The 25,340-nt window shown below is 46.4% G+C and overlaps 2 protein-coding genes across 2 annotated transcripts in view; one reads left to right on the top strand and one right to left on the bottom strand.

Annotated features, from left to right (window-relative positions):
• The window catches only part of LOC136571830 (Fc receptor-like protein 5), a 66,574-nt gene extending 48,368 nt beyond the window's left edge, over positions 1-18,206 (top strand). The window contains exons 8-13 of the mRNA XM_066572456.1: positions 9,205-9,534; positions 9,809-9,880; positions 10,010-10,065; positions 14,598-14,666; positions 14,786-14,823; positions 18,059-18,206. Coding sequence (XP_066428553.1) covers positions 9,205-9,534; positions 9,809-9,880; positions 10,010-10,065; positions 14,598-14,666; positions 14,786-14,823; positions 18,059-18,206 — 713 coding nt within the window. The remainder of the gene's footprint in view (positions 1-9,204; positions 9,535-9,808; positions 9,881-10,009; positions 10,066-14,597; positions 14,667-14,785; positions 14,824-18,058) is intronic.
• Positions 18,207-23,733: 5,527 nt separating this feature from the next.
• On the bottom strand, positions 23,734-24,450 carry LOC136571829 (orcokinin peptides type B-like). The gene has a single exon (XM_066572455.1). It carries the CDS (start codon positions 24,448-24,450, stop codon positions 23,734-23,736), a length of 717 nt encoding a protein of 238 aa, XP_066428552.1.
• Between the last annotated feature and the right edge of the window lie 890 nt (positions 24,451-25,340).

Raw genomic sequence — 25,340 nt, 5'->3', positions numbered from 1 at the left:
ACCTGTTCCGTTGCTAGCGTCCTCGTCTCCATGGTGCCGTCTAATTTTCGGCGTCTAATCTCCAGATTAGACGCGCTTGCGCAGTCTGGTCTTCTTCTTTTCTCAATGGGGACGCTCGTGCAGGAGAGCGGCTCCGTGTAGCTCCACCCCGTCACGTGCCGATTCCAGCCAATCAGGAGGCTGGAATCGGCAATGGACCGCACAGAAGCCCTGCGGTCCACCGAGGGAGAAGATCCCGGCGGCCATCTTCACCGGGTAAGTAAAAAGTCACCGGAGCGCGGGGATTCAGGTAAGCGCTGTGCGTTTTTTTTTTAAAGTCTCTGCATCGGGTTTGTCTCGCGCCGAACAGGGGGGCTGTTGAAAAAAAAAAAACCCGTTTCGGCGCGGGACAACCCCTTCAAAGGCTCATTCCCACGGGCGTATGTAGTCCATATATTACGTACATATGTTTCCCGTGTGTAATACGCAATTCACACCAATATAGGCTATAGAGATTTAACATATGCAGCAAATATGCACGTACCTGAGTATTAGCTGTGTACCGTGTATTTTACGAATGTGACATATACGTGTGTAAGGGCGGACTCACATCGAAATATTTGTGTGTACAATGCGCAGACAATAGAACCCATTGATTTTAGTGGTTCTCTCACGTTATGCGTTTTTGCTGAAAAAAAATACAACATGCCTTATCTATGTGGGCATTCCTGCACCAAAGGCCCCATAGAGTGCGGAAATCGTACACATCTGGTACTAATTAGGCTGCACAGTCTAATAAACTATGGCACGGGTGTGTCCTGGGCCAATTTGAATGGTTCATGACTAGAGATGAGCGAGCACCAAAATGCTCGGGTGCTCGTTACTCGGGACGAAATTATCGCGATTCTCGAGGGTTCGTTTCGAGTAACGAACCCCATTGAAGTCAATGGGAGACCCGAGCATTTTTGTATTTCGCCGATGCTCGCTAAGGTTTTCATGTGTGAAAATCTGGGCAATTCAAGAAAGTGATGGGAACGACACAGCAACGGATAGGGCAGGCGAGGGGCTACATGTTGGGCTGCATCTCAAGTTCACAGGTCCCACTATTAAGCCACAATACCGGCAAGAGTGGCCCCCCCTCCCAACAACTTTTACTTCTGAAAAGCCCTCATTAGCAATGCATACCTTAGCTAAGCACCACACTACCTCCAACAAAGCACAATCACTGCCTGCATGACACTCCGCTGCCACTTCTCCTGGGTTACATGCTGCCCAACCCCCCCGCACGACCCAGTGTCCACAGCGCACACCAAATTGTCCCTGCGCAGCCTTCAGCTGCCCTCATGCCACGCCACACTCATGTCTATTTATAAGTGCGTCTGCCATGAGGAGGAACCGCAGGCACACACTGCAGAGGGTTGGCACGGCTAGGCAGCGACCCTCTTTTAAAGGGGCGGGGCGATAGCCCACAATGCTGTACAGAAGCAATGAGAAATATAATCCTGTGCCACCGCCATCAGGAGCTGCACACGTGGGCATAGCAATGGGGAACCTATGTGCCACACACTATTCATTCTGTCAAGATGTCTGCATGCCCCAGTCAGACCGCGGTTTTTAATTCATAGACACAGGCAGGTACAACTCCCTATTGTGAAGTCCCTGTGGACCGACAGCATGGGTGGCTCCCTGGAACCCACCAGCGGTACATAAAAATATCCCATTGCATTGCCCAACACAGCTGAGGTAGTAATGTTGTGCTTAATGCAGGTGGGCTTCGGCCCACACTGCATGCCCCAGTCTGACTGGGGTTCTTTAGAAGTGGAAACAGATGCATTTATAATTCTCTGTGGACCCACAGCATGGGTGGGTGCCAGGAAGCCACCGGCGGTACATAAAAATATCCCATTGCATTGCCCAACACAGCTGAGGTAGTAATGTTGTGCTTAATGCAGGTGGGCTTCGGCCCACACTGCATGCCCCAGTCTGACTGGGGTTCTTTAGAAGTGGAAACAGATTCATTTACAAGTCCCTGTGGACCGACAGCATGGGTGGCTCCCTGGAACCCACCGGCGGTACATAAAAATATCCCATTGCATTGCCCAACACAGCTGAGGTAGTAATGTTGGGCTTAATGCAGGTGGGCTTCGGCCCACACTGCATGCCCCAGTCTGACTGGGGTTCTTTAGAAGTGGAAACAGATGCATTTATAATTCTCTGTGGACCCACAGCATGGGTGGGTGCCAGGAAGCCACCGGCGGTACATAAAAATATCCCATTGCATTGCCCAACACAGCGGATGTAACGTCAGCTGTAATGCAGGTGGGCTAAAAATTCATTTGATTACACTGTAGGCGAGGGCCCACAAAAATTGCTGTATCAACAGTACTAATGTACATCAGAAAAATTGGCCATGGCCAACCAAGAGGGCAGGTGAAACCCATTAATCGCTTTGGTTAATGTGGCTTAAGTGGTAACTAGGCCTGGAGGCAGCCCAGTTTAACGAAAAATTGGTTCAAGTTAAAGTTTCAACGCTTTTAAGAGCATTGAAACGTATAAAAAATTTTAAGAAAAATTATATGAGTGAGCCTTGTGGCCCTAAGAAAAATTGCCCGTTCGGCGTGATTACGTGAGGTTTCAGGAGGAGGAGCAGGAGGAGGAGGAGGAGGAGGAATATTATACACAGATTGATGAAGCAGAAATGTCCCCGTTTTGGATGGTGAGAGAGAACGATGCTTCCATCCGCGGGTGCAGCCTACGTATTGCTTAGGTATCGCTGCTGTCCGCTGGTGGAGAAGAGAAGTCTGGGGAAATCCAGGCTTTGTTCATCTTGATGAGTGTAAGCCTGTCGGCACTGTCGGTTGACAGGCGGGTACGCTTATCTGTGATGATTCCCCCAGCCGCACTAAACACCCTCTCTGACAGGACGCTAGCCGCAGGACAAGCAAGCACCTCCAGGGCATACAGCGCGAGTTCAGGCCACGTGTCCAGCTTCGACACCCAGTAGTTGTAGGTGGCAGAGGCGTCAGGGAGGACAGTCGTGCGATCGGCTACGTACTCCCTCACCATCCTTTTACAGTGCTCCCGCCGACTCAGCCTTGACTGGGGAGCGGTGACACAGTCTTGCTGGGGAGCCATAAAGCTGTCCAGGGCCTTAAAGACTGTTGTATTGCCTGTGCTGTACATGCTGCTCGATCTCCGCACCTCCCCTGCTACCTGGCCCTCGGAAGTGCGCCTTCTGCCACTAGCGCTGTCGGATGGGAATTTTACCATCAGCTGGTCCGCCAGGGTCCTGTGGTATAGCAACACTCTCGAGCCCCTTTCCTCTTCGGGAATGAGAGTGGAAAGGTTCTCCTTATACCGTGGGTCGAGCAGTGTGTACACCCAGTAATCCGTAGTGGCCAGAATGCGTGCAAGCGAGGGTCACGAGAAAGGCATCCTAACATGAAGTCAGCCATGTGTGCCAGGGTACCTGTACGCAACACATGGCTGTCTTCACTAGGAAGATCACTTTCAGGATCCTCCTCCTCCTCCTCCTCCTCAGGCCATACACGCTGAAAGGATGACAGGCAAGCAGCATGGGTACCGTCAGCAGTGGGCCAAGCTGTCTCTTCCCCCTCCTCCTCATCCGCCTCATGCTCCTCCTCCTCCTCCTGAACGCGCTGAGATATAGACAGGAGGGTGCTCTGACTATCCAGCGACATACTGTCTTCCCCCGGCTCTGTTTCCGAGCACAAAGCGTCTGCCTTTATGCTTTGCAGGGAACTTCTCAAGATGCATAGCAGAGGAATGGTGACGCTAATGATTGCAGCATCGCCGCTCACCACCTGGGTAGACTGCTCAAAGTTTCGAAGGACCTGGCAGATGTCTGCCAACCAGGCCCACTCTTCTGAAAATAATTGAGGAGGCTGACTCCCACTGCGCCGCCCATGTTGGAGTTGGTATTCCACTATAGCTCTACGCTGCTCATAGAGCCTGGCCAACATGTGGAGCGTAGAGTTCCACCGTGTGGGCACATCGCACAGCAGTCGGTGCACTGGCAGATTAAACCGATGTTGCAGGGTCCGCAGGGTGGCAGCGTCCGTGTGGGACTTGCGGAAATGTGCGCAGAGCCGGCGCACCTTTCCGAGCAGGTCTGACAAGCGTGGGTAGCTTTTCAGAAAGCGCTGAACCACCAAATTAAAGACGTGGGCCAGGCATGGCACGTGCGTGAGGCTGCCGAGCTGCAGAGCCGCCACCAGGTTACGGCCGTTGTCACACACGACCATGCCCGGTTGGAGGCTCAGCGGCGCAAGCCAGCGGTCGGTCTGCTCTGTCAGACCCTGCAGCAGTTCATGGGCCGTGTGCCTCTTATCTCCTAAGCTGAGTAGTTTCAGCACGGCCTGCTGACGCTTGCCCACCGCTGTGCTGCCACGACGCGCGACACCGACTGCTGGCGACGCGCTGCTGCTGCTGACACATCTTGATTGCGAGACAGAGGTTGCGTTGGAGGAGGAGGAGGAGGAGGGTGGTTTAGTGGAGGAAGCATACACCCCCGCAGATACCACCACCGAGCTGGGGCCCGCAATTCTGGGGGTGGGTAGGACGTGAGCGGTCCCAGGCTCTGACTCTGTCCCAGCCTCCACTAAATTCACCCAATGTGCCGTCAGGGAGATGTAGTGGCCCTGCCCGCCTGTGCTTGTCCACGTGTCCATTGTTAAGTGGACCTTGGCAGTAACCGCGTTGGTGAGGGCGCGTACAATGTTGCGGGAGACGTGGTCGTGCAGGGCTGGGACGGCACATCGGGAAAAGTAGTGGCGACTGGAAACTGAGTAGCGCGGGGCCGCCGCCGCCATCAGACTTTTGAAGGACTCCGTTTCCACAACCCTATACGGCAGCATCTCAAGGCTGATAAATTTGGCTATGTGGACGGTTAACGCTTGAGCGTGCGGGTGCGTGGCGGCGTACTTGCGCTTGCGCTCAAACACTTGCGCTAGCGACGGCTGGACGGTGCGGTGCGAGACATTGCTGGATTGGGCCGAGGACAGCGGAGGTGAGGGTGTGGGTGCAGGCCAGGAGACGGTAGTGCCTGTGTCCTCAGAGCGGGGTTGGATCTCAGTGGCAGGTTGGGGCACAGGGGGAGAGGCAGCGGTGCAAACCGGAGGCGGTGAACGGCCTTCGTCCCACCTTGTAGGGTGCTTGGCCATCATATGTCTGCGCATGCTGGTGGTGGTGAGGCTGTTGGTGGTGGCTCCCCGGCTGATCTTGGCGCGACAAAGGTTGCACACCACTGTTCGTCGGTCGTCAGGCGTCTCTGTGAAAAACTGCCAGACCTTAGAGCACCTTGGCCTCTGCAGGGTGGCATCGCGCGAGGGGGCGCTTTGGGAAACAGTTGGTGGATTATTCGGTCTGGCCCTGCCTCTACCCCTGGCCACCGCACTGCCTCTTGCAACCTGCCCTGCTGCTGCCCTTGCCTCCCCCTCTGAAGACCTGTCCTGAGTAGGCGTTGCAAACCAGGTGAGGTCAGTCACCTCATCGTCCTGCTGCTCTTCCTCCGAATCCTCTGTACGCTCCTCCCTCGGACTTACTGCCCTTACTACTACCTCACCGATAGACAACTGTGTCTCATCGTCATCGTCCTCCTCACCCACTGAAAGGTCTTGAGACAGTTGCCGGAAGTCCCCAGCCTCATCCCCCGGACCCCGGGAACTTTCCAATGGTTGGGCATCAGTGACGATAAACTCCTCTGGTGGGAGAGGAACCACTGCTGCCCAATCTGAGCAGGGGCCCGAGAACAGTTCCTGGGAGTGTTCCCGCTCCTGAGCATGTGTCATTGTAGTGGAGTGAGGAGGCTGGGAGGAAGGAGGAGCAGCAGACAGAGGATTCGGATTTGCAGCAGTGGACGGCGCAGAACTGTGGGTGGATGATAGGCTGCTCGAAGCACTTTCTGCCATCCACGACAGGACCTGCTCACACTGCTCATTTTCTAATAAAGGTCTCCTGCGTGGACCCATTAATTGTGCGATGAATGTGGGGACGCCAGAAACGTGCCTCTCTCGTAATCGCGCAGCAGTCGGCTGCGATACACCTGGATCAGGAGTTCGGCCTGTGCCCACACCCTCACTTGGCCCTCCGCGTCCTCGGCCGCGTCCACGTCCTCTAGGCCTACCCCTACCCCTCAGCATGCTGTATTACCAGTGATTTGATTTCCGAGGCAGGAAATAAATTGGCGCAAGCCTGCTGTTAAACGTAGCTGGCTGCGTATGATTTCTTTACGTTCTCCACCCACCACACACGTACCCAGAACGCTGAGGACTGTCAGAGGCAGGCCAAATAGAATGTTTCCCTTTTTTTTTTAAAGAAAAGGCCCACTGACTATATTCAATCAATAATATATGTTTTCTGGCCCTGCAAATGTGTCACAGAAATGCAGGGTTGCAGAGTTATTAACTACAGCAGAGCGGTGATTTTTCCCAGGCAGGAAAGAAATTGGCGCAAGCCTGCTGTTAAACGTAGCTGGCTGCGTATGATTTCTTTACGTTCTCCACCCACCACACACGTACCCAGAACGCTGAGGACTGTCAGAGGCAGGCCAAATAGAATGTTTCCCTTTTTTTTAAAAAGAAAAGGCCCACTGCGTATATTCAATCAATAATAAATATGTCTTCTGGCCCTGCAAATGTGTCACAGAACTGCAGGGTTGCAGAGTTATTAACTACAGCAGAGCGGTGATTTTTCCAAGGCAGGAAAGAAATTGGCGCAAGCCTGCTGTTAAACGTAGCTGGCTGCGTATGATTTCTTTACGTTCTGCACCCACCACACACGTACCCAGAACGCTGAGGACTGTCAGAGGCAGGCCAAATAGAATGTTTCCCTTTTTTTTTTTTAAAGAAAAGGCCCACTGACTATATTCAATCAATAATATATGTTTTCTGGCCCTGCAAATGTGTCACAGAACTGCAGGGTTGCAGAGTTATTAACTACAGCAGAGCGGTGATTTTTCCCAGGCAGGAAAGAAATTGGCGCAAGCCTGCTGTTAAACGTAGCTGGCTGCGTATGATTTCTTTACGTTCTCCACCCACCACACACGTACCCAGAACGCTGAGGACTGTCAGAGGCAGGCCAAATAGAATGTTTCCCTTTTTTTTTAAAAGAAAAGGCCCACTGCGTATATTCAATCAATAATAAATATGTCTTCTGGCCCTGCAAATGTGTCACAGAACTGCAGGGTTGCAGAGTTATTAACTACAGCAGAGCGGTGATTTTTCCCAGGCAGGAAAGAAATTGGCGCAAGCCTGCTGTTAAACGTAGCTGGCTGCGTATGATTTCTTTACGTTCTGCACCCACCACACACGTACCCAGAACGCTGAGGACTGTCAGAGGCAGGCCAAATAGAATGTTTCCCTTTTTTTTTTTAAAGAAAAGGCCCACTGACTATATTCAATCAATAATATATGTCTTCTGGCCCTGCCTACACAATTCTGTCCCTGTAGTATTACTGCAGGGCGCAATGCTCTGCACAGCCGATTTAAAAAAAAAAAATGCAACACTGCTAACAGCAGCCTGCACAGTTCTGCACACGGTTAAATGTGGCCCTAAGAAGGACCGTTGGGGTTCTTGAAGCCTACACTCACTCCTAACACTCTCCCTGCCTAACCACCACTTCTGTCCCTGTAGTATTACTGCAGGGCGCAATGCTCTGCACAGCCGATTTTGGAAAAAAAAAAAAAGGGCAACACTGCTAACAGCAGCCTCCACACGGATAGATGTGGCCCTAAGAAGGACCGTTGGGGTTCTTGAAGCCTACACTCACTACTAACACTCTCCCTACAGCAGCTCCAACACTATAGCACTGTCCCTCAGCTAACTCACACGGCATCGGAGGCGAGCCGCGGGAGGGGCCGACTTTTATACTCGGGTGACATCTGATCTCCCCAGCCACTCACTGCAGGGGGGTGGTATAGGGCTTGAACGTCACAGGGGGAAGTTGTAATGCCTTCCCTGTCTTTCAATTGGCCAGAAAAGCGCGCTAACGTCTCAGAGAGGAAACTGAAAGTAACCGGAACACCGCGTGGTGCTCGTTAAGAGTAACGAGCATCCCGAACACCCTAATATTCGCCCGAGCATCAAGCTCGGACGAGTACGTTTGCTCATCTCTATTCATGACAGCACAAAAAGTACAGTAAAATGTGCAGATAAGCGCATGATAGCACAACGTTCACAGTGCAAAAATGTTTGCTATTGCGTTCGTTTCTGCGCATATGCTTGTGTGGGGACGCCCGATTACATGGAGCACATACACCCATGTGAGTGATCCCTTAGGCAGTGCTATTCTTAATGTTCTCACAGGACTGCCATTGGAGCATTCAGCTGTAGCATGAATATAGATTTATGTAGATGAGTGAAGCCAGACTCATACAAGCGCAATTTAATGTAATTTGCGTATTACGAGTGCAATGTACATGAACATAATACGCAGTGTATGGAGTCTATGAAAGTACATTGACTTTCATTGATCTATTCACACTTGCGTATATTCAAGCGCTGCACAGTTTAGTGAATTGCAGGCATATACAATGCCGTTGCTCTAACTAATGTGTCCAAATGCACAACTCACCGTTCCGTAGCACGGATGGGCTATAACAGCAGATGACCAGTTCCAGCGCCATTGTGTCTAAGAGACACAGAAAGATGAGACTCCAGCGGGAAAAGAGCGCAAAACTTGTATCACTGAGCAGCGGACAAACAACTCCTGGTCAGATGGATCCACATTTCTGTTACCCCGTGCTAATGGGAGGTCAGAATTTGGCGCAAGCAGCATGAATCGCTGACCCCTTCCTGTCAACAGTTGATGCTGGTAGAGTAATAGTGTGGGGTATATTTTCTAGGCAAACTCTGGGTTTCTGATACTTGTAGATGAACACCACGCTAAATTGTGGGGGGTCTGAAGGGCCATAGAAGTTCCAGGCTCTATTAGATGGGCGTCTCTAATAAAAAGGCTAATCAATCTATATTGTCTATAATATTCTCTACAATAATTTGCATCATGGTCCACAAAGGTCTTTTGCTTTCTTCAACCTCCTTTTGATATGCTGCATAAAGGGAATAGAAAAGATTTTGTCAATCAGGAAAGCCAGAAGAGTCTATGGAAATCGATGGCCTGCAGTGTCATCTGAAGATTCCAAGGCAATCTAAGCCCAGTTCTATTCTACTAGTGATCCGCTTGTATCACATTTCTCTTCCAACCAGAGCCGGTAGCGGACATTAGCATCACCGCAGATACAGAAGGTGAGGGTTATGTACTTGGACAATCCTTGACACTTACCTGCTCCGTCCGGCGAGGCACTTCCATCTCTATCTTCTGGTGGCATAATGAGACTTCAGTAGAGGAAGATTCTGAGTTCTATCAACTTCAAGACAATGGAAAAATCTTGTCCATACATTCCCTTCAGTATCACCATGAAGGAACCTACCGCTGTTGTGCCAAGAATAAACTATCAGTCAACAGAACTTTCTCTGTGCTCAGTGAAATCCGGAGTGTCAACATCTTGAAGTTGAATGCTGCCGGTTTGATCACTAGTAAGTTAATATGTTTCTTTTACTAGCTTGCATTTTTAGTTTTTCGTGTTGCTTACTTCTTTGTCTTTCTCTAAAGGCTCTTTTACACGGACCGACAGTCGTTTCAGTAACTGCACGAGCGCTGACATGACTGCTAAGGTCGTTAGCGCTCGTGCAGAGCATCCAAACTGAAAGTCCTGCCTCGTTGTTTTTTTCTTTATCTTCATCTTCATCAACTTCTGTTTTGTTTCCTCCTACATCGGCTTTTACTTTGTTTTCTCCATCTTCCTCATAGTCTTCGTCTTCACTGGCTTCTTCATCAGGTTTTTGTCTCTTATTACATTGTCTTCCCCATTCTCCTCTCATGGTATTCTTCTTTGTTGTCTCCTTCACTTTAATCTTCTTCTTTGTCTTCTTCATAGGACTCCCAATTTGACTATTATCACTGTTGACATCTATCTTATCACCTTATGGCTTCTCTTCTTCTGTTCCACAGACCGCAGTATTCAGTGGATAGTGCCTGGGATTGGGCTGCTGGTCATCATCCTTGCTGTAGGTTTGATGTTAACATACAGAGAAAAAATTGTGTCAGTTGGACGTTGTCACAAGGAACGACCATCTACAGGTTATGACTGCTAATATTCATAACAGCCACGTCAAGCAAAAATGCACTTTGATCTTTGTCCCTATAAGACACAGTCTACTTCTCCCATCTTAAAGTGCACCTGAGTTTTCAAGAAGTTTTCTAAAATACACCAGAATCACATTACCATAATTTGCTGCTGTTTGCACCGTTTCATGTCTGTAAGTTCTGATTTTCAGGTGGTCTTCCCCATTTTTCTGTTGCCCTGATGCAATCCACTTTCATGCAGGGGGCATGGAGGAAGCCAGCATTCTGCCAGTAACTAACTGTCCTTTACTTCTTTGCCCTCACTTCTGAAGCTGCATTGCATTATCTCTGACCTAATCAGCAGGGAGGTAGTATCTGAATGCCCACCCCTTTACTTTTCCAGGATGATCAGGCATTTAGAGACATTCTGGACAAATGATTAGTAAACTCATACACACACAGACATGCTGTAACAGCAGGAAAGGCAGAGATTGTAGAGATTGTTATTACAGTGTCTGCAGATCTGTCAGCCTTCAGCCTGCAAATGCAGGGGTGCCTCCTGTAAATATAGCCCCTCCATCTGTAGCTATGGAAGATTTCCTGTGTCCTTGTTACTAAGGAAGCTCTAAGCCTAACAATAGAGAGGATTGCCGAGAAGCTGAAAGGGAGACCCCTAGTGGCAGCCACTTCTAATGTGATTTACAGTGGTAAGGCAACAACATTTTTAATACAAGTATATTACAGAAATGATGAGACTAATGGAAGTTAGTAGATGAGTAGAAGTTGTCTGAAAAGTTAGTGCTCCTTTAAACATGCAGGTTTGAGGGCCAATCTCTAAGGAAGGTAATATACCTAAAAAGACCATGAAATGTAGAACCCCCACTATTATATGTATAAGATAAAGTAAGTGAATTAGCAGACTTACTATAGGGCCAATTAGGAGCCAATAGACACGCCGTCTAGCCCTGGGTTGTCAAACTCATTTTCACCAAGGGCCACATCAGCATTCTGGTTGCCTTCAAAAGGCCGTTTGTAAGGGCTCATTCAGACTCGGGGTATTTGCAGTCCCCATTATGCACGTTATATGGACAATCGGAGGGTTTATTCGGATGGCCAGCGTAGTTGCACCAGAACGAGGGGAATCCCTTCCCCTTTGCTGACTTTTCAAACTCTTTGCCAGAGGAGGAATTCAAGACATTTCAGTGCGTTTTATATTACAACTGATATGAAAACTGAAGTCGCGTCTAGAGATGAGCGAACGTGCTCGTTTAGAGCAATTACTCGATCGAGCATCTCTTTTTTCGAGTAACTGCCTAATAGGGCGAAAAGATTCGAGGGGCGCCGGAGGTGAGCGGGGGGTTGTGATGGGGAGTGGGGGGGAAAGAGAGAGAGAGCTCCCCCCTGCTCCACCCCGCCGCCCCCCGAATCTTTTCGCCCGAGTAGGCAGTTACTCGAAAAAAGCGATGCTCAATCGAGTAATTGTCCTAATCGAGCACGTTCGCTCATCTCTACTCGCGTCTATAAACTGGATGACAAAAATGTTTCATCTACAGAGGTGAGCAAGGAGCAGAACCATGAAGATGTAAGCAGATCGAATGCTACAAGATGGACTGAAGGAGTCTACGAAAATAGTAAGGAGATATCCTAAATGTGTGCAGTCCTGGATAGATGATGCATCCATCCCAGCACTTCTTTCCATCCGGCTCTTTCCTCTCTTCCATTCTTTACCATTATACTGCCAGTGTTTTTTAACTATTTTTTTGCTATTTTTATTTTTTTACATTTTTATGTCACTATATGTCACTGAAGAGGACTTGAACCAGAAAAGCTATGATATCTATGATGATGCATTGCAGTACTCCTGTACTGCAATGCATTATCACTCACAATAGTGATTGCAAGCCATGGAGGCCCACATAGTGGGGGGCTGATGATATCATACAGGGAGCGAGTTCCCTCTGTGAACCCTTTACATGCTGCGATCTACATTTATCACGGCATGTAAGGGGTATCCAGCAGCGATCGGTGTTCTTACAGATCCGCACTGTTGTAGTGGGGGCCAACTGTCAGTCACAACTGCTTCCCACTTCTGTGCCATCCACAGGATGTAAGTTTATGTCCTGTTCCGTTAAGTACCACCCTGCCAGGAGGTAACTTACGTCCCATGGTATTAAGGGCTTAATATTTACATGCGAAGATTAGCTGTACTGTGGGAATGAACAATCATTAATGCACTTGTTCTTCCCCATAGAGCTGCCACCGGTTGGCTGCACGGCTCCCTGTTTACAGCTGACCAGCAGGCATTTTTATGCTTGTATAAGGCTGAATGGTGACATCTCGCAGCGGAATCAGACCCTGTGCCCCAGCATTGACTCCCGCGTACCTGTCTTGTCTTCTCTCTGCTCTGGCGCGCCGCCGCACTTGCGCAGTGCAGGGAGTCACGCAGGCAATGACGCTGATCTGCCGGGCCTCGCCACGGGACAGATGGCTTCCATTGACTGTAATGGAAGCCATCCATGTGAGCCTGTGCGAGGCGCGCACTAGAATAGGACATGCTGCGATTTTCCCACCACAAGCGGAAAATTGCAGTTGATTTTCGCTCGTGGGCATAGAAAAGCATGTCCTGTGCAAATACACCCGTGTGCAATAGGCCTAATTCAGCCACTAAACCAACGTCGGAGTGTTTGCTGGTTCGTCAGCTGATCTTTTGCAGTTTTACATGATGATTGGGCAAAAGAATGTTTGGGTGAACGCTCTTGCCTAATTATTGGGCCGTATAAAAGGCTCTTTAACTTTTTCCTCCGCCCACTTCATTTTTTCTTTCATTCCCTTCACTTTCCCTTCTATCACTTTCTCTTCCATTTTTTCACATTCTCTCTTTCACTTTCACTTCCATTCCCTTTCACAACTTTCTCAACACTCACTTTCTTTTCCAGTGATCTCACCTTCCATTTATTCTTTTCACTTTCATGACCCGGGTATGCTAGAGTCACATCCGCTGTGACACCTACAAACCCTTATTGAGACCTTCCCAGTAAATGAACCCCATCTTCTAACCCATAACTCCCAATAACCCCCTCCAAATCACGATGCCCGACACTAATTCCCCCGTTCCTTGTTACAAATGCTGATATGTGCCGGTTTATCTTCAGCCTCGCTTTATTGATTTTTTACTGACCTGGCCATCCTCCACGATTTTCTGGGGAGCTTCTCTGACCAAACAATCATCATCCTAGGGAACATTTTTCTCAACCGCAGAAAATCGTGCTGGATGTCCCTGCGTAATTCTCTAGCTGGCCAACTACCCAAGTCATTGTCCTCCACATATAGCACTAATATGTTAGGAGCCCTATCTAACTCTGAAAAACAAAAAACCTCAGAGATAAACCCTTCCCCATACCATGCCTCTAAACCCCAACCAACGTATCGTTGCCTCACTTTTTGAAATACCAATCTGATGGCCAGCCGGTCAGATCTTTGTATGCTCCGTCACATAAAAAACAAAAGAATGTCCCAGGATCCACACCAATGCTGGAACATTACCTGGGAAATAAACAAAATTAGAAATAACAATTCCCCCAACGATTCTATTATTCTTAAACCACCTCCCCTCCCTAAAATAATTCTTTTTACTCAATCACAACCCCTGAACAACTCCTCCAGCCTAATATATAACCTAAAACGGCTAGATTCCCATCTTCCAATCTTCTGAATCACAGCTGAGCTTAAACCCCATGCAGCAGCTTCCGTTGCCGCTCGAATTCTAAATGAATGCAAAGAATATCCTGCATTCTCCAATCCCAATAATTCCACAACTTTTCCAAGGACCGCCAAAAATTGGAATTTTGATTAAAAAAAGATGCATCTAAATGTCATAATAAACAGACCATCACTGCTCACAACCCCGGCCCTATATACCTCAAAGCAATTCCCGCGTTCCCACCTAAAAACCCCTCTTTTATAGCCTCTATCTCTCCTAATTACCATATCCCTAATCCTCCAATCCCTAACTTTCCCCCTCAACCCCCCCCCCTCTTTCCTTTCCCAGCAGAAGTTTACTAATTAACCCTTTTACTCCCTGTTCCCTAGCAGCCCTGACATGCATGGTCTCCACTCTACTGATCCTCTGGATCACCGTTCTGACCGTATACTTTCTCTTTCTTTTCTATCCCTTTTACCTTCTCTTCTATCGCCTCCACTTTCTCTTTCTTTCCTCTCACTTCTCCTCTTTGTCGGTCACTTTCCATTCTATTCATTTCACTTTTTCACCTTCCCTATCACCTTCTCTTCCCCTCTTCATAGTCCTAATCCTTGCTCTGCTTTTGTTTTCTCATATCTTTGACATATACATTATATATACTTATATTTCCTGATTAAATGATTGTGGGCATTGTGTTAACCCTCTAATTTAATGCAGCATGGTAATTTATCAGGGTCTACAAATAGAGGGATGACTAAATCACTTTTTTTCCAGTACCAACAAGGGAGAATCTTGACGATGGAGATGAAGGTTGCACCTATATTAACATCAAAGCAGTGCAAGGTAAGGGATATACTCTGTATTTGAAGCTACCGACCACATTACTGACTTTCTGTGTAGAAAGAAACCTTGGAGAATGTGACAACCAGTGATATGTATCTTTCTTCATTATCTTCTTTTAGCTCCTTCCTCCTACCCAGCTGGTGCTACCAGAGATGATGTAAGTATGCCCATGGATAATGCCTCCACAGAGAGAGAAAACATGGACAAACTACTCATGTGCGCTGAAATAATAGAGTATATTTGTGGGTAGGCCACACTATGCGGTTGGCTTGGTCTATACTAGAAATGCCTAAACTTACTAAGGGTTCTGTATTTCACAGATCTTGGGTTAGATGATTTGTCAAGGGATCGGGGACAGCTACATGTAATACACAGAGGACACTGCTGTAAATATTTGTACTTCCTTGACTGATGTGTCTCGGTGCCCCTGTAGCAATGATAGGAGCCATAGTGGTGCTTGCACTTGCATGGACAGCTCAAGGTCACAAAACCAGGGGCCACTCTTACTTTCCCCCTTATGAAGTCCATATGCCCATATCATAGGGGGTATCTTTATGGGTCAACCCTTTTAAAGCCATTAGGAGAGCAGCCTGGTGCCAGACATGAAGAACTACTCTGCTCTGAGATCTACTGGTAGATCGATATCTACTAACTGGCCACCACTAGTCTATACCACATAGTCTAGTGGGATATATATTACAGTTCTCTGAACCATTTCATAGCGGTTGTCCATGGAGGCTAAATACTTACACGGACCTGTGTAGTGGCCAAGAGTTAATGGGGTCCCTCTATAAGTATGAATGTGTTTGTCCTGTGGAATTGTATTGTCAGTGTCTTGCATGTGTGTGAATTTGATGTGTATTGCACCTCTGCAGCACTGAATGGGTTAACGTCTGGGTTATGTCTGGGAGATATATCTTGTTGTATATCACATGATCATGTTTTATATATGTGTATGCAAGGTGTAGTGCAAGGCTCTTTTTGCAAAAGTTAGTCTGCAAGTCAGTCTATGCAAGTCTACAAGAGTGCAAGCAGCGAAGCCTGTCTTGTGGGAAAGGAACTTTTGTTGAGTAGGAGAAACTGTGCCTGATCCTACGATGATCCCCAGGATGCAAGAAGCTGAGCGATGGCCTAATGCCTGCCCTGGTAGCAAATCACCCAGGCCTCCTCGGTGTTAAAATAGAAAGCTGAGAGAGAGTGAGAGGAACCACCAGGCGGCGTTGAGTGGGACTTCTAAAACGTGAGTGGGTACTGGTAGAGAGCTGGAGTTGCCGGGAGCAGAATCCCAGAGATAACTGAGACTGTGGACTCATCTGCCATCATGTGAATCCTCCCTGTCATACCACTATCCTGTCTACACCAGTGTCATGCTGGCTGATGTAAAGTTTGTGGACAGTAAATAGTTTTATTCAAGTAAATGAGCTCTACCGACCGTTCTCGGTTTTGCTCAGAAAGTTATCCCTGTGTGTGGACTATTTATTTTCAACTCCTGGATTCACCGCAGAGGACGGAATGGTGGCATTACACCTGCTGTGTCTGAGCCCCCATTTGCAGCCTGGTTTAAAAACCGGGTCACGTGGTATAGCCTGTCTCTCTGTGCCCACCTAGTCATCATGTTTGGCTCACCCCATAAGCCAGCCCTTTGTCTGTATCTGCATCGGCTGTAATAGAAGAGGGGGCTGGCTTAGTTATTTAAGACGGCTGGAGAGCCACCTTGATGACATGACAGGCTGAGAGGAGGCCATATCACATGACCGACTGTCGGCTGTCTTTGACCTCTCACACTCTTCAGCGACAGCCGTGGGCAAAGCCGTTTTAGTATCATGGCAGACTGGCTCCTTCAGGGCTGCCATGAATGATTGCCTGCTAAGTTGTGCATGTGGCTTGTCTTAGGCCGGGCTCACACAACCATATGTGTAAAACACAGCATGAGTCACAGCAGCGTATCTCAGCGTTGTAATGGCGTATGTACAGGGATGATTATGCGCCCACAAAGAACAATTGGCTCTATCACACATAATACACCGCAAAGTGGAACATGCTGATTTCTTTTTTGCACGCGTATCACACGCAATAAATATTCACAAATGTGAAAGGATCAATAAAAATCAATGCTCTTTCATGGACTCCATATCACCTATGTGTACATTGCACATGTAATACGCGCTGAAATTTCTCTCGTGTGAGCCCGGCCTTAACAGGATGTCAGAATACAGCAGCATTGCAGTAAATTGTTTAAGTCCCTTATATTAGATTAAGGGCGCCCACCCACTGGCGATTTTTTTTCTTTGCGTTTTGTGTTTTTTCTCAAGAGCAATTAGAATTGAATGTACTCCTGTCCACTGGCGTTTTTTTTGCGTTGCGTTGCGATTTTTAACATAGGAACTGTCAGTTGCATATGTGTCCTTATTTTTCTCCTAATGCACCCATGAAAGTCAATGGAAATTAATGAAAAAGCCGCGAAAACGCCGTGAAAACGCGGCAAAAAACGCGAAAATCGCAAACGCCAGTGGGTGGGCGCCCTAAGACGAAAGTAAAAATAAGTAAAATAAAGATTTACACCCCTGCCCCCATTACCCTTTTCTCCTTCTGTGTCCCCTTCAAATCTATAAATAAAGAATTTTTATTAAAAAAAAAATAAAAGATTTTTTTCATTCTTACAAATTTTTTAACCTTTAGAAAAATAAAAAGTATTAAAAAAAAAAAAACTTTTCGCAGTTATTGCATCAAAAAAATAAATATATATAATTTGGTGCATAAAATGCCGCTTGATTAAATATCACATTATTAATCCTGCATGATGAACGCTGTCAGAAAAGAAAAATGCATGGCCAGAATTGTGTTTTTGGTCACTCCATCTCCACCCATAAAATAGAATAAAAAGTGATCAAAACGCTTTATGTATGCCAAAATAGTACCAAAAGGAATCACCGCATAAAAAACTAGCCCTCCCACAGCGCCATCAGCGGAAAAATAAAAGACTTATGGGGGTTAAACTATGGTGGCAGAAAGCATTTTTTATGGTAGTACTAAATAAAAAAAAACTATAATTTGGTATCGTTGTAATACTCACCTACAAGAATAAAGATAACGTGCCATTTTTGCTACATCTTAAAAGCAATAAAAACAACCTGCCTCCCCCCCCCCAAAAAAAATGGCACAATTTTGTTTTTTTTCCATTTTGCCCCACTTAGAAACTCTTTAAAGTGTTGCAGTGCATCATAAGCTACGTTAAATGTACCACCGAAAAACACAACTTGTCCCACAAGAAAGATTTTTTGAAAGTGAGGAGGAAAAAATGAAAGGGAAAAAAAGAGCTGCAGCAGGAATGGGTTAAACTTAAATTTCGCAAATTTTACTGATACAGAGAATTTTTGTTTTTGCTTTTTCAGCAGTGGACGGTTACCTACTCCGCGGTTAAGTGCGCCAAACTCAATCCAAGTAGCGAAACGGATGAAAAGACTGCAGGGATATCTGACTCTACGGATCTCTACTGTTCCATCACAGCCGCTGAGCTCAATCATCATCAGTAAGATCTGACAGTCAGGGTTTGTCAGGCGATGTCTGTCCATAATAGATCGGTATTATAATATATGTATAAATCCCGGCTTTACCCCAATCAGGGAATATGTCTACATTGATGTAGATCGCTGATTCTGCAGTGGACTGTTTATCTTGAGCTCTGTGATGAGCCGCGGGGTTTACGCAGGAGCTTGTTCCCTTTAGTATAAGGCTAATCAGGGCCACACTGGGAGGAAAAGTCACTTAAAATCAGACAGGCCCATTTGCACCATCAACGTACCATCAGGGGTGTAGCAAGCCTTTATGCTGCCTGAGGCGAAGGGTAACTGCTTAACTACTTATTTTACAGGCACTGAAAGCATCAATACACAAGATACCCAACACATATATAAATTACTGAGACTTGTCTGAAGTGACAGAGTAATAGTGGCTCCAGTAGTGGCCCCAATAGTAAGTGCCCCCCTCAGTGGCCTTAATAGTAGTAGTAATGGCCCCAGTATTAATAGTGACCTTATACTCCAGAGCTGCACTCACTATTCTGCTGGTGGAGTCACTCTGTACATACATTACTTATCCTGTACTGATCCTGAGTTACATCCTGTGTTATACTCCAGAGATGCACTCACTATTCTGCTGGTGGAGTCACTGTGTACATACATTACTTATCCTGTACTAATCCTGAGTTACATCCAGTATTATCCTCCGGAGCTGCACTCACTATTCTGCTGTTTGTTATTGGAAACAATAAGCAAACTTGTTGGCAGACACCCCCTAACAGCATAGCTGAGGTCTATAATCTGAGGGATGGGTGTCAGTTATTCTTTCCTGTGTGGTAGACATGATAATTAGTTAGCGTAAAATGTCTATTGATTTGTAATGAACTGGAAGTATTACGCAGCTGTAGTGATTTGACTCTGTAGAGGCTAATGGCTGCATAATCTCATTATGGTAATTGCTGGGCAATGGCATGGTGAAAGATGTGTGATATAATGTTAGCCTAATACAAAGTTCCACAAGCAACCTCTAAGAGTTAAAGTCACAATATTATGTATACCTGTATTCATTATTGTGTTACCCCAGCCCTACCTTCCCCCACACCGAAACTCCCCCCACAAAGAAACTTCTCAACAAAGACTGCCACGTACACTGAAATCCCTTCAGCTCGACCGCATGCTGAGGGGACAAAGTCCACACTACACTGGACTTGAGAAGGTGGGCAGGGAGGCAGGGAATTCTATATGACCCAGCGAATAAGAATATGTATATGTTACTAATGTAATCTGTTGCACGCCCATAAAGGGCAGGTATCATGTGTTTCAATAAAATTTAGGGCTCTGAGGATTATAACTCAGAGAGAGCTGGTTGAGATTTAAAGCTGATGACTTGTGTCCAATTGGTTTCTTTCATTATGTGTGCACACTATACAATTAGGAAGCTACAGAATACCCTGAAACCTGCTGGAGGAAAATATGATCCAGTTCACCTGTATTAGATAACTGTATAGTGCCAAAGTTAAAAAAACAGCCTCAGAACCAAAGTTAGAAATAAAGCGCCAGAACCAAACTCTTTACATAAATAAAGCCCCAGAACCAAGCTCAGTGCAAAGATACACTACTAGAATCAACGTTATAATTAAAGTACCAGAACGAAGCTCAGTACATAGGCTCATAAAATAAATACTGCATAAACCCATCCGAGCACATAGATACAATACCAGAACCAAGCTCATAACATACATACAGTAGCAGAACTAAGCGATTGTGTTGCAGAGGCACTAATGGAATGACAGAGTGTCTCAGAATATCAGAGGGAAGTCAGCAGAGCCAAGAGGAGGATGATTCATGTAAATCCATAAGACTGCTGCATGGAAGATCCTCTGGCCAAGCAAACCTAAGGGGGGTGATCACCCTCAGCCCCCATCCGCCTAGTGCCCCCTCCCCTACAAGCGGATGTCTGACACCCTATGTGTCCACACAGGTCGCGTGTAGCTAAGGCCGGCTGTAAATACCCAGATAGTCCTGCCACTTGTTTTGATGGTGATATTCGGCACTCTATTTAGGTGCCAACGTGGCACCTTTAGTAGTCGCAGTGACTATCTCTCTGGCTCTTGTAACAACACATATAGGTTAGATAAGTTCTTCTCTCGACAATCCTTGATAGAAGAACAATCCTTGATATAAGAGCTCGTTGAAATTAAACCAATAACAAAGAATTCCCGCTCTGGAATCTGTGGGGAACCTAGTGGTAAATGTTCAATTTCTGTGCAGCACCACCATAGAAAAACTTAAACATTACACAGTGTTCATACATAACAATGGGTTGTCTGTGTAATGCAGGGCAGGAAGGTCCTCCAGCACTAAATATGCTCTATTAAAGTAACCCTCCTGTCCCAGGATAAAATGTGTGCTAGGACCACAGGTAGGTGTGGTATAATGATATGTGTGTCACCCACCTTTCTGTATCAACTTGCCATCGCTCTGGACTAGCGGAAAGCTGAGTTGAACTAGTCAATATACATTCCCGCCTCTCTCCCATCAGCAGGCTACAGGGACCTTGATGCACATCAGGAAGTCCTTGATCCTGATGGCAATAAAGTTAGCCAGTGACAAGGGGATGTTAATTACCCCCTGCCCACCAAGATTTGACACCTCTGGTATTTCTCATAGACGTTTTGGCACCGCGACTTGTTAGTGTCCTCATCAAAGGGGAATTTTATATAGGGGATTATGAGTCCCCCGAAGGCCCCAGCTCAACATCAAGTACATTTTCATAACTATGAGGACACTATGGACCTGGTGCAGTTACTCCCGTCACTATATAATCCCCAGAATTGCCTATAGGCGTAGCTGAACATGTATCTCTTGTTATGTTTGGTATCCATGGGTAGATAAATTTCCGATATTAAACATGATGGCTATATCTTCCCCATTGTAGCGTCTCCCAGGGAAATATGGCCAAAAAATTAAATCAGGGTTTTCTACAGATCCACGCATATACTCAACCCGCCCTTAATGACATTAGAAAAAGGTTGGCTGGAGTGTGGTTCTGCAGAGGCTTTAAAACTAAGTGGCTTTCTTATCCAAGGGGTCAGATTCATGGGGTGACATCGAGTGTTGGCTGATCATCCTTTTGCGATACCCCTCGCATATCAGGACTATTGGGAACAACATGGACTGATATTTTCTCTTATTTTGTTCCTTTTGTTTTATACTGTTTGTATGTACTTGTATGCTCCTTATCTTATGTAAATCATCTTTTGTATATTTTTATCTAATCACTGCTACCTCTTTTTGTAGAATAAAGATTTAAACTTTACTAGTTGTTATGTCATTCACACTCATGAACTGGCGAAACTCCTGCGGAACTCGGAAACGTAACTCACGGATAGACATAACACATTGACAGACAAATGCCCCAAACATGTAGATAAGATGCAAGGTATTGGTCCGTATTTTGGCCAAGATACTTAAGCCCGCGAGCCCACTTCAAGGGTCCTTGTTGTCTCCGTGCTGAAACCTAGGGACCTACCTAGACCTAGATGACAAACGTAACCCAGCAGGACTGAACGCAGCTCACACCAACACACCAGGGATTTGCATACAACACCGAACACCATGCACACTGAACAGGACTGTCCGCACCTCTTGTCTGGCATCCTAAACAGACATGCAGGAACATGACACTGTGTATACTGAACATACTGAACAAGCAGAGGAAAGCCCGGCAGCCTCTAGCAGAGGTGCTGGTATATATGAGCAGCAGACCGGTGGTGATTGGCTGGCTGCAGAAATCCACACCCAGCCAGCTTAATCAACCCCCAACCGTGGGGCTGTGTTGCTGGAAACCCATACTTTAACACTAGTCTTCCTTGAAAACTTTAAGGGATCCATAACACCAAAGTGTAGTGAGCGTGTGTGGTGGCTGGCCTACCTGTTGGTCAGTTGTGGCAGCGAGGTGTGTTGGAGTGTGTTAGGCCCTGCAGGATGCAATTTCAATTCCATCTTGCATGAGTGCAGGAGCTGGGGAGCTGGAACTAAATTGTCTTTGCAGGTCTTCCCTAGGTGTCGATGTCCCAGAATGTTGACTGTCGAACCTATTAACCGCTGTCCCGTGACAATTGGTGTTACGCCTGTCAGCCTATAGTTAATTTTGCTAGCACACTTTGTTCTGTCCAGACGAGCCAGGGTTACCAACTCCTGTGCCTTCCAGTCAGGTTAATTACCCTGCTATGTGTCTGAGAGGTGTGCTGGTGATTGACAGGTCTATCTACCTATTGGCTCCTTCCGCCTCCCTATAAGATCCAGCTCAGGCTGCCGGGGAGTTGCTGATTATTGTTCAGTGTTCAGTTTGCAGTGTCCTCTGAGTAGTCTAGCGGCTCTGACCTGCTGAGTGTCGGTCTTGTACTTTGTGGTTTTCAGTGTCCGCTTTGTAGTCCAGCTACTTCGACCTGCTGGTAGTCTGGCCCTGGTACCTCGCGCCTTTCCCTCAGTGTGCTAGCCAGTCTGCCTTTGTTTTTATCCTGTTTCTGTTAGCTTGTGCACTAGCCCTTGCTGTTATCAGTCAGGGTTTTCCAGTCTGCCTCGTTTGTATTCTGTGTCTGTGAGCTTGTCCGCTAGACCTTGCTTTTATTTTCAGTGCCTTCCGTTTGTATACTACTTCTGTCAGCTTGTCCGTTAGACCTTGCTATTGTCTGTTTTACTTTCTGTAATCAGCCAGGCTTTTACATCTGCCTCTCTTCTGTTTGTATTGTTCATGTTTGTTTTTGTCATCTGCCTTTCCTGTCAGTGCTAGTGTGTAGTATTCTCTTGCATAGCTACTGCGGTTCCTGCCTGTCCCTTCTAGGAAGCGTAGGGTTAGAGTTGGCGGCCTGGACGTGTCCACCATCAGGGCTATCTCCAGGAAGGGACAGTGGCGTGGTTGAAGTTCAGGGAGCCCCGCACCGTGCGTACCTACGCAACCCAACTAGTACCGTAACAATTGGTCATAGCAAAAGTGTGCTCTTTGTGGCAGTAGAGTTACTGCCAAGGTAAAAGGGAATGTAGTTTGGGCTCTGTTGTTATAGTGACCCCAACTAGTAATTATGCCCCCAGTAGTGGCCCCAATTACAGTGCCTCCTCCAGGTGCCCTAGTAGTAATAGTAGTCCCACTAGGTGCTCCAGCAGCAATAGTGGTGGGGAGAACTATGAAAAGGATGACACCAGGTAATATAACCTACACATTCTGGTCCCTGAACACATTTTTTCCCAGGATGTTCTCATTCAGGATGAAATATTCCACCTGTATGCCATTTTAAATTCCTTATCAAAATGCTATTTTACTAGAATATTCCTTGTATATTATAAAAAAATAGCAACATTTTTAATTATAGAATGCTTAGAATTTTATTTATAGGGATATATTCAAATTTTGAAAACTGCATTTTGTAATTTTACAGTTTTCCACTTGGTGAAGCCAAAGAAGCAGTTGGTTTGCGCAAAAGTGGTTTTATATCCTAATGCAGATCACTACACATATTCTTCCCATGTAGGATTATAACCACTAAAATTCAATTCATCATTGTTCCACTGCGATCACCGTTGTCTTCATAGTTCTTGTAATAATCATCACCATTGGTGTCACTGTTGTCTTCATATTTCTTGTAATCACCATAACCATTGGTGTCACTGTTGTCTTCATAGTTCTTGTAATACCCATAACCATTGGTGTCACTGTTGTCTTCATATTTCTTGTAATCACCATAACCATTGGTGTCACTGTTGTCTTCATAGTTCTTGTAATCACCATAACTATTGGTGTCACTGTTGTCTTCATAGTTCTTGTAATAATCATAACCATTGGTGTCACTGTTGCCTTCATAGTTCTTGTAATAATCATAACCATTGGTGTCACCATTGTCTTCATAGTTCTTGTAATAATCATAACCATTGGTGTCACCATTGTCTTCATAGTTCTTGTAATAACCATAACCATTGGTGTCACCATTGTCTTCATAGTTCTTGTAATAACCATAACCATTGGTGTCACTGTTCTCTTCATAGTTCTTGTATTCACCATCACCATTGGTGTCACAGTTGTCTTCATATTTCTTGTAATCACTATAACCATTGGTGTCACCATTGTCTTCATAGTTCTTGTATTCACCATAACCATTGGTGTCACCATTGTCTTCATATTTCTTGTAATCACCATAACCATTCGTGTCACTGTTGTCTTCATAGTTCTTGTATTCACAATTAGTGTCACTGCTCTCTTCGTAGTTCATGTCATAACTAGAGATGAGCGAACACGTTCGGCCCCGCCCCTTTTTCGCCCGAACACCGAACTTTGCGAACACCTCGGTGTTCGGGCGAAAAAGTTCGGGGGCCGCCGTGGCAGCGCGGGGGGGTGCGGCGGGGAGCGGGGGGGAGAGGGAGAGAGAGAGGGCTCCCCCCTGTTCCCCGCTACTGCCGCCCGCGCCGCCGCGCATCTCCCCGCCCCCCGGCGGCACCCGGACACTTACGCGCGAACACTCCAGTGTTCGCTAAAGCCGGTGTCCGGGTGCGGATGTGTCCGTTACGGACACGTTCGCTCATCTCTAGTCATAACCATTGGTGTCACTGTTGTCTTCATAGTTCTTGTAATACCCATAACCATTGGTGTCACTGTTGTCTTCATAGTTCTTGTAATACCCATAACCATTGGTGTCACTGTTGTCTTCATAGTTGTAATATTCATAAACACTGCGGCGTGACTTCCCATCAGTTTCTATTAAAGTAAAAACAAGTCGAATTAAAGCATAGAAAGGACAAAAATGGTGAAAATATAAAACTATTTACAGTTCTTAAATATGCCTGTTGTCATTATTTTACAAGCTTTTTGTTAGACTAACATTTTTTTAAAGCTGGATATCCCCTTTTAACATTTTAAGAACCCCATCAGCATGAAGAACACTAATTCCCACTCTGTTAGTCTGGAGAGTATGTTTCTCCTTGTGGACAACACCACAAGGGTGTAGAGAGCCTTATAGGCTATGCAATGTTCCCTGGGAAAATATCTATGCAAATGAGTGATCTAATAATTCTCTGCAGCACTAGTATTGGCAGCTATCTTCCAATAGGCGGTGCTGTGGAGGATATTGCAATCGAAATCTGTTGGAGTCTCCTTCCTCATTGG

This window comes from Eleutherodactylus coqui, chromosome 6 (genome assembly GCF_035609145.1).
Source record: "Eleutherodactylus coqui strain aEleCoq1 chromosome 6, aEleCoq1.hap1, whole genome shotgun sequence".
Taxonomy (NCBI): domain Eukaryota; kingdom Metazoa; phylum Chordata; class Amphibia; order Anura; family Eleutherodactylidae; genus Eleutherodactylus; species Eleutherodactylus coqui.
The sequence above is the reverse complement of the archived record's forward strand: the minus strand, read 5'-3'. Positions and strand labels throughout refer to the sequence as shown.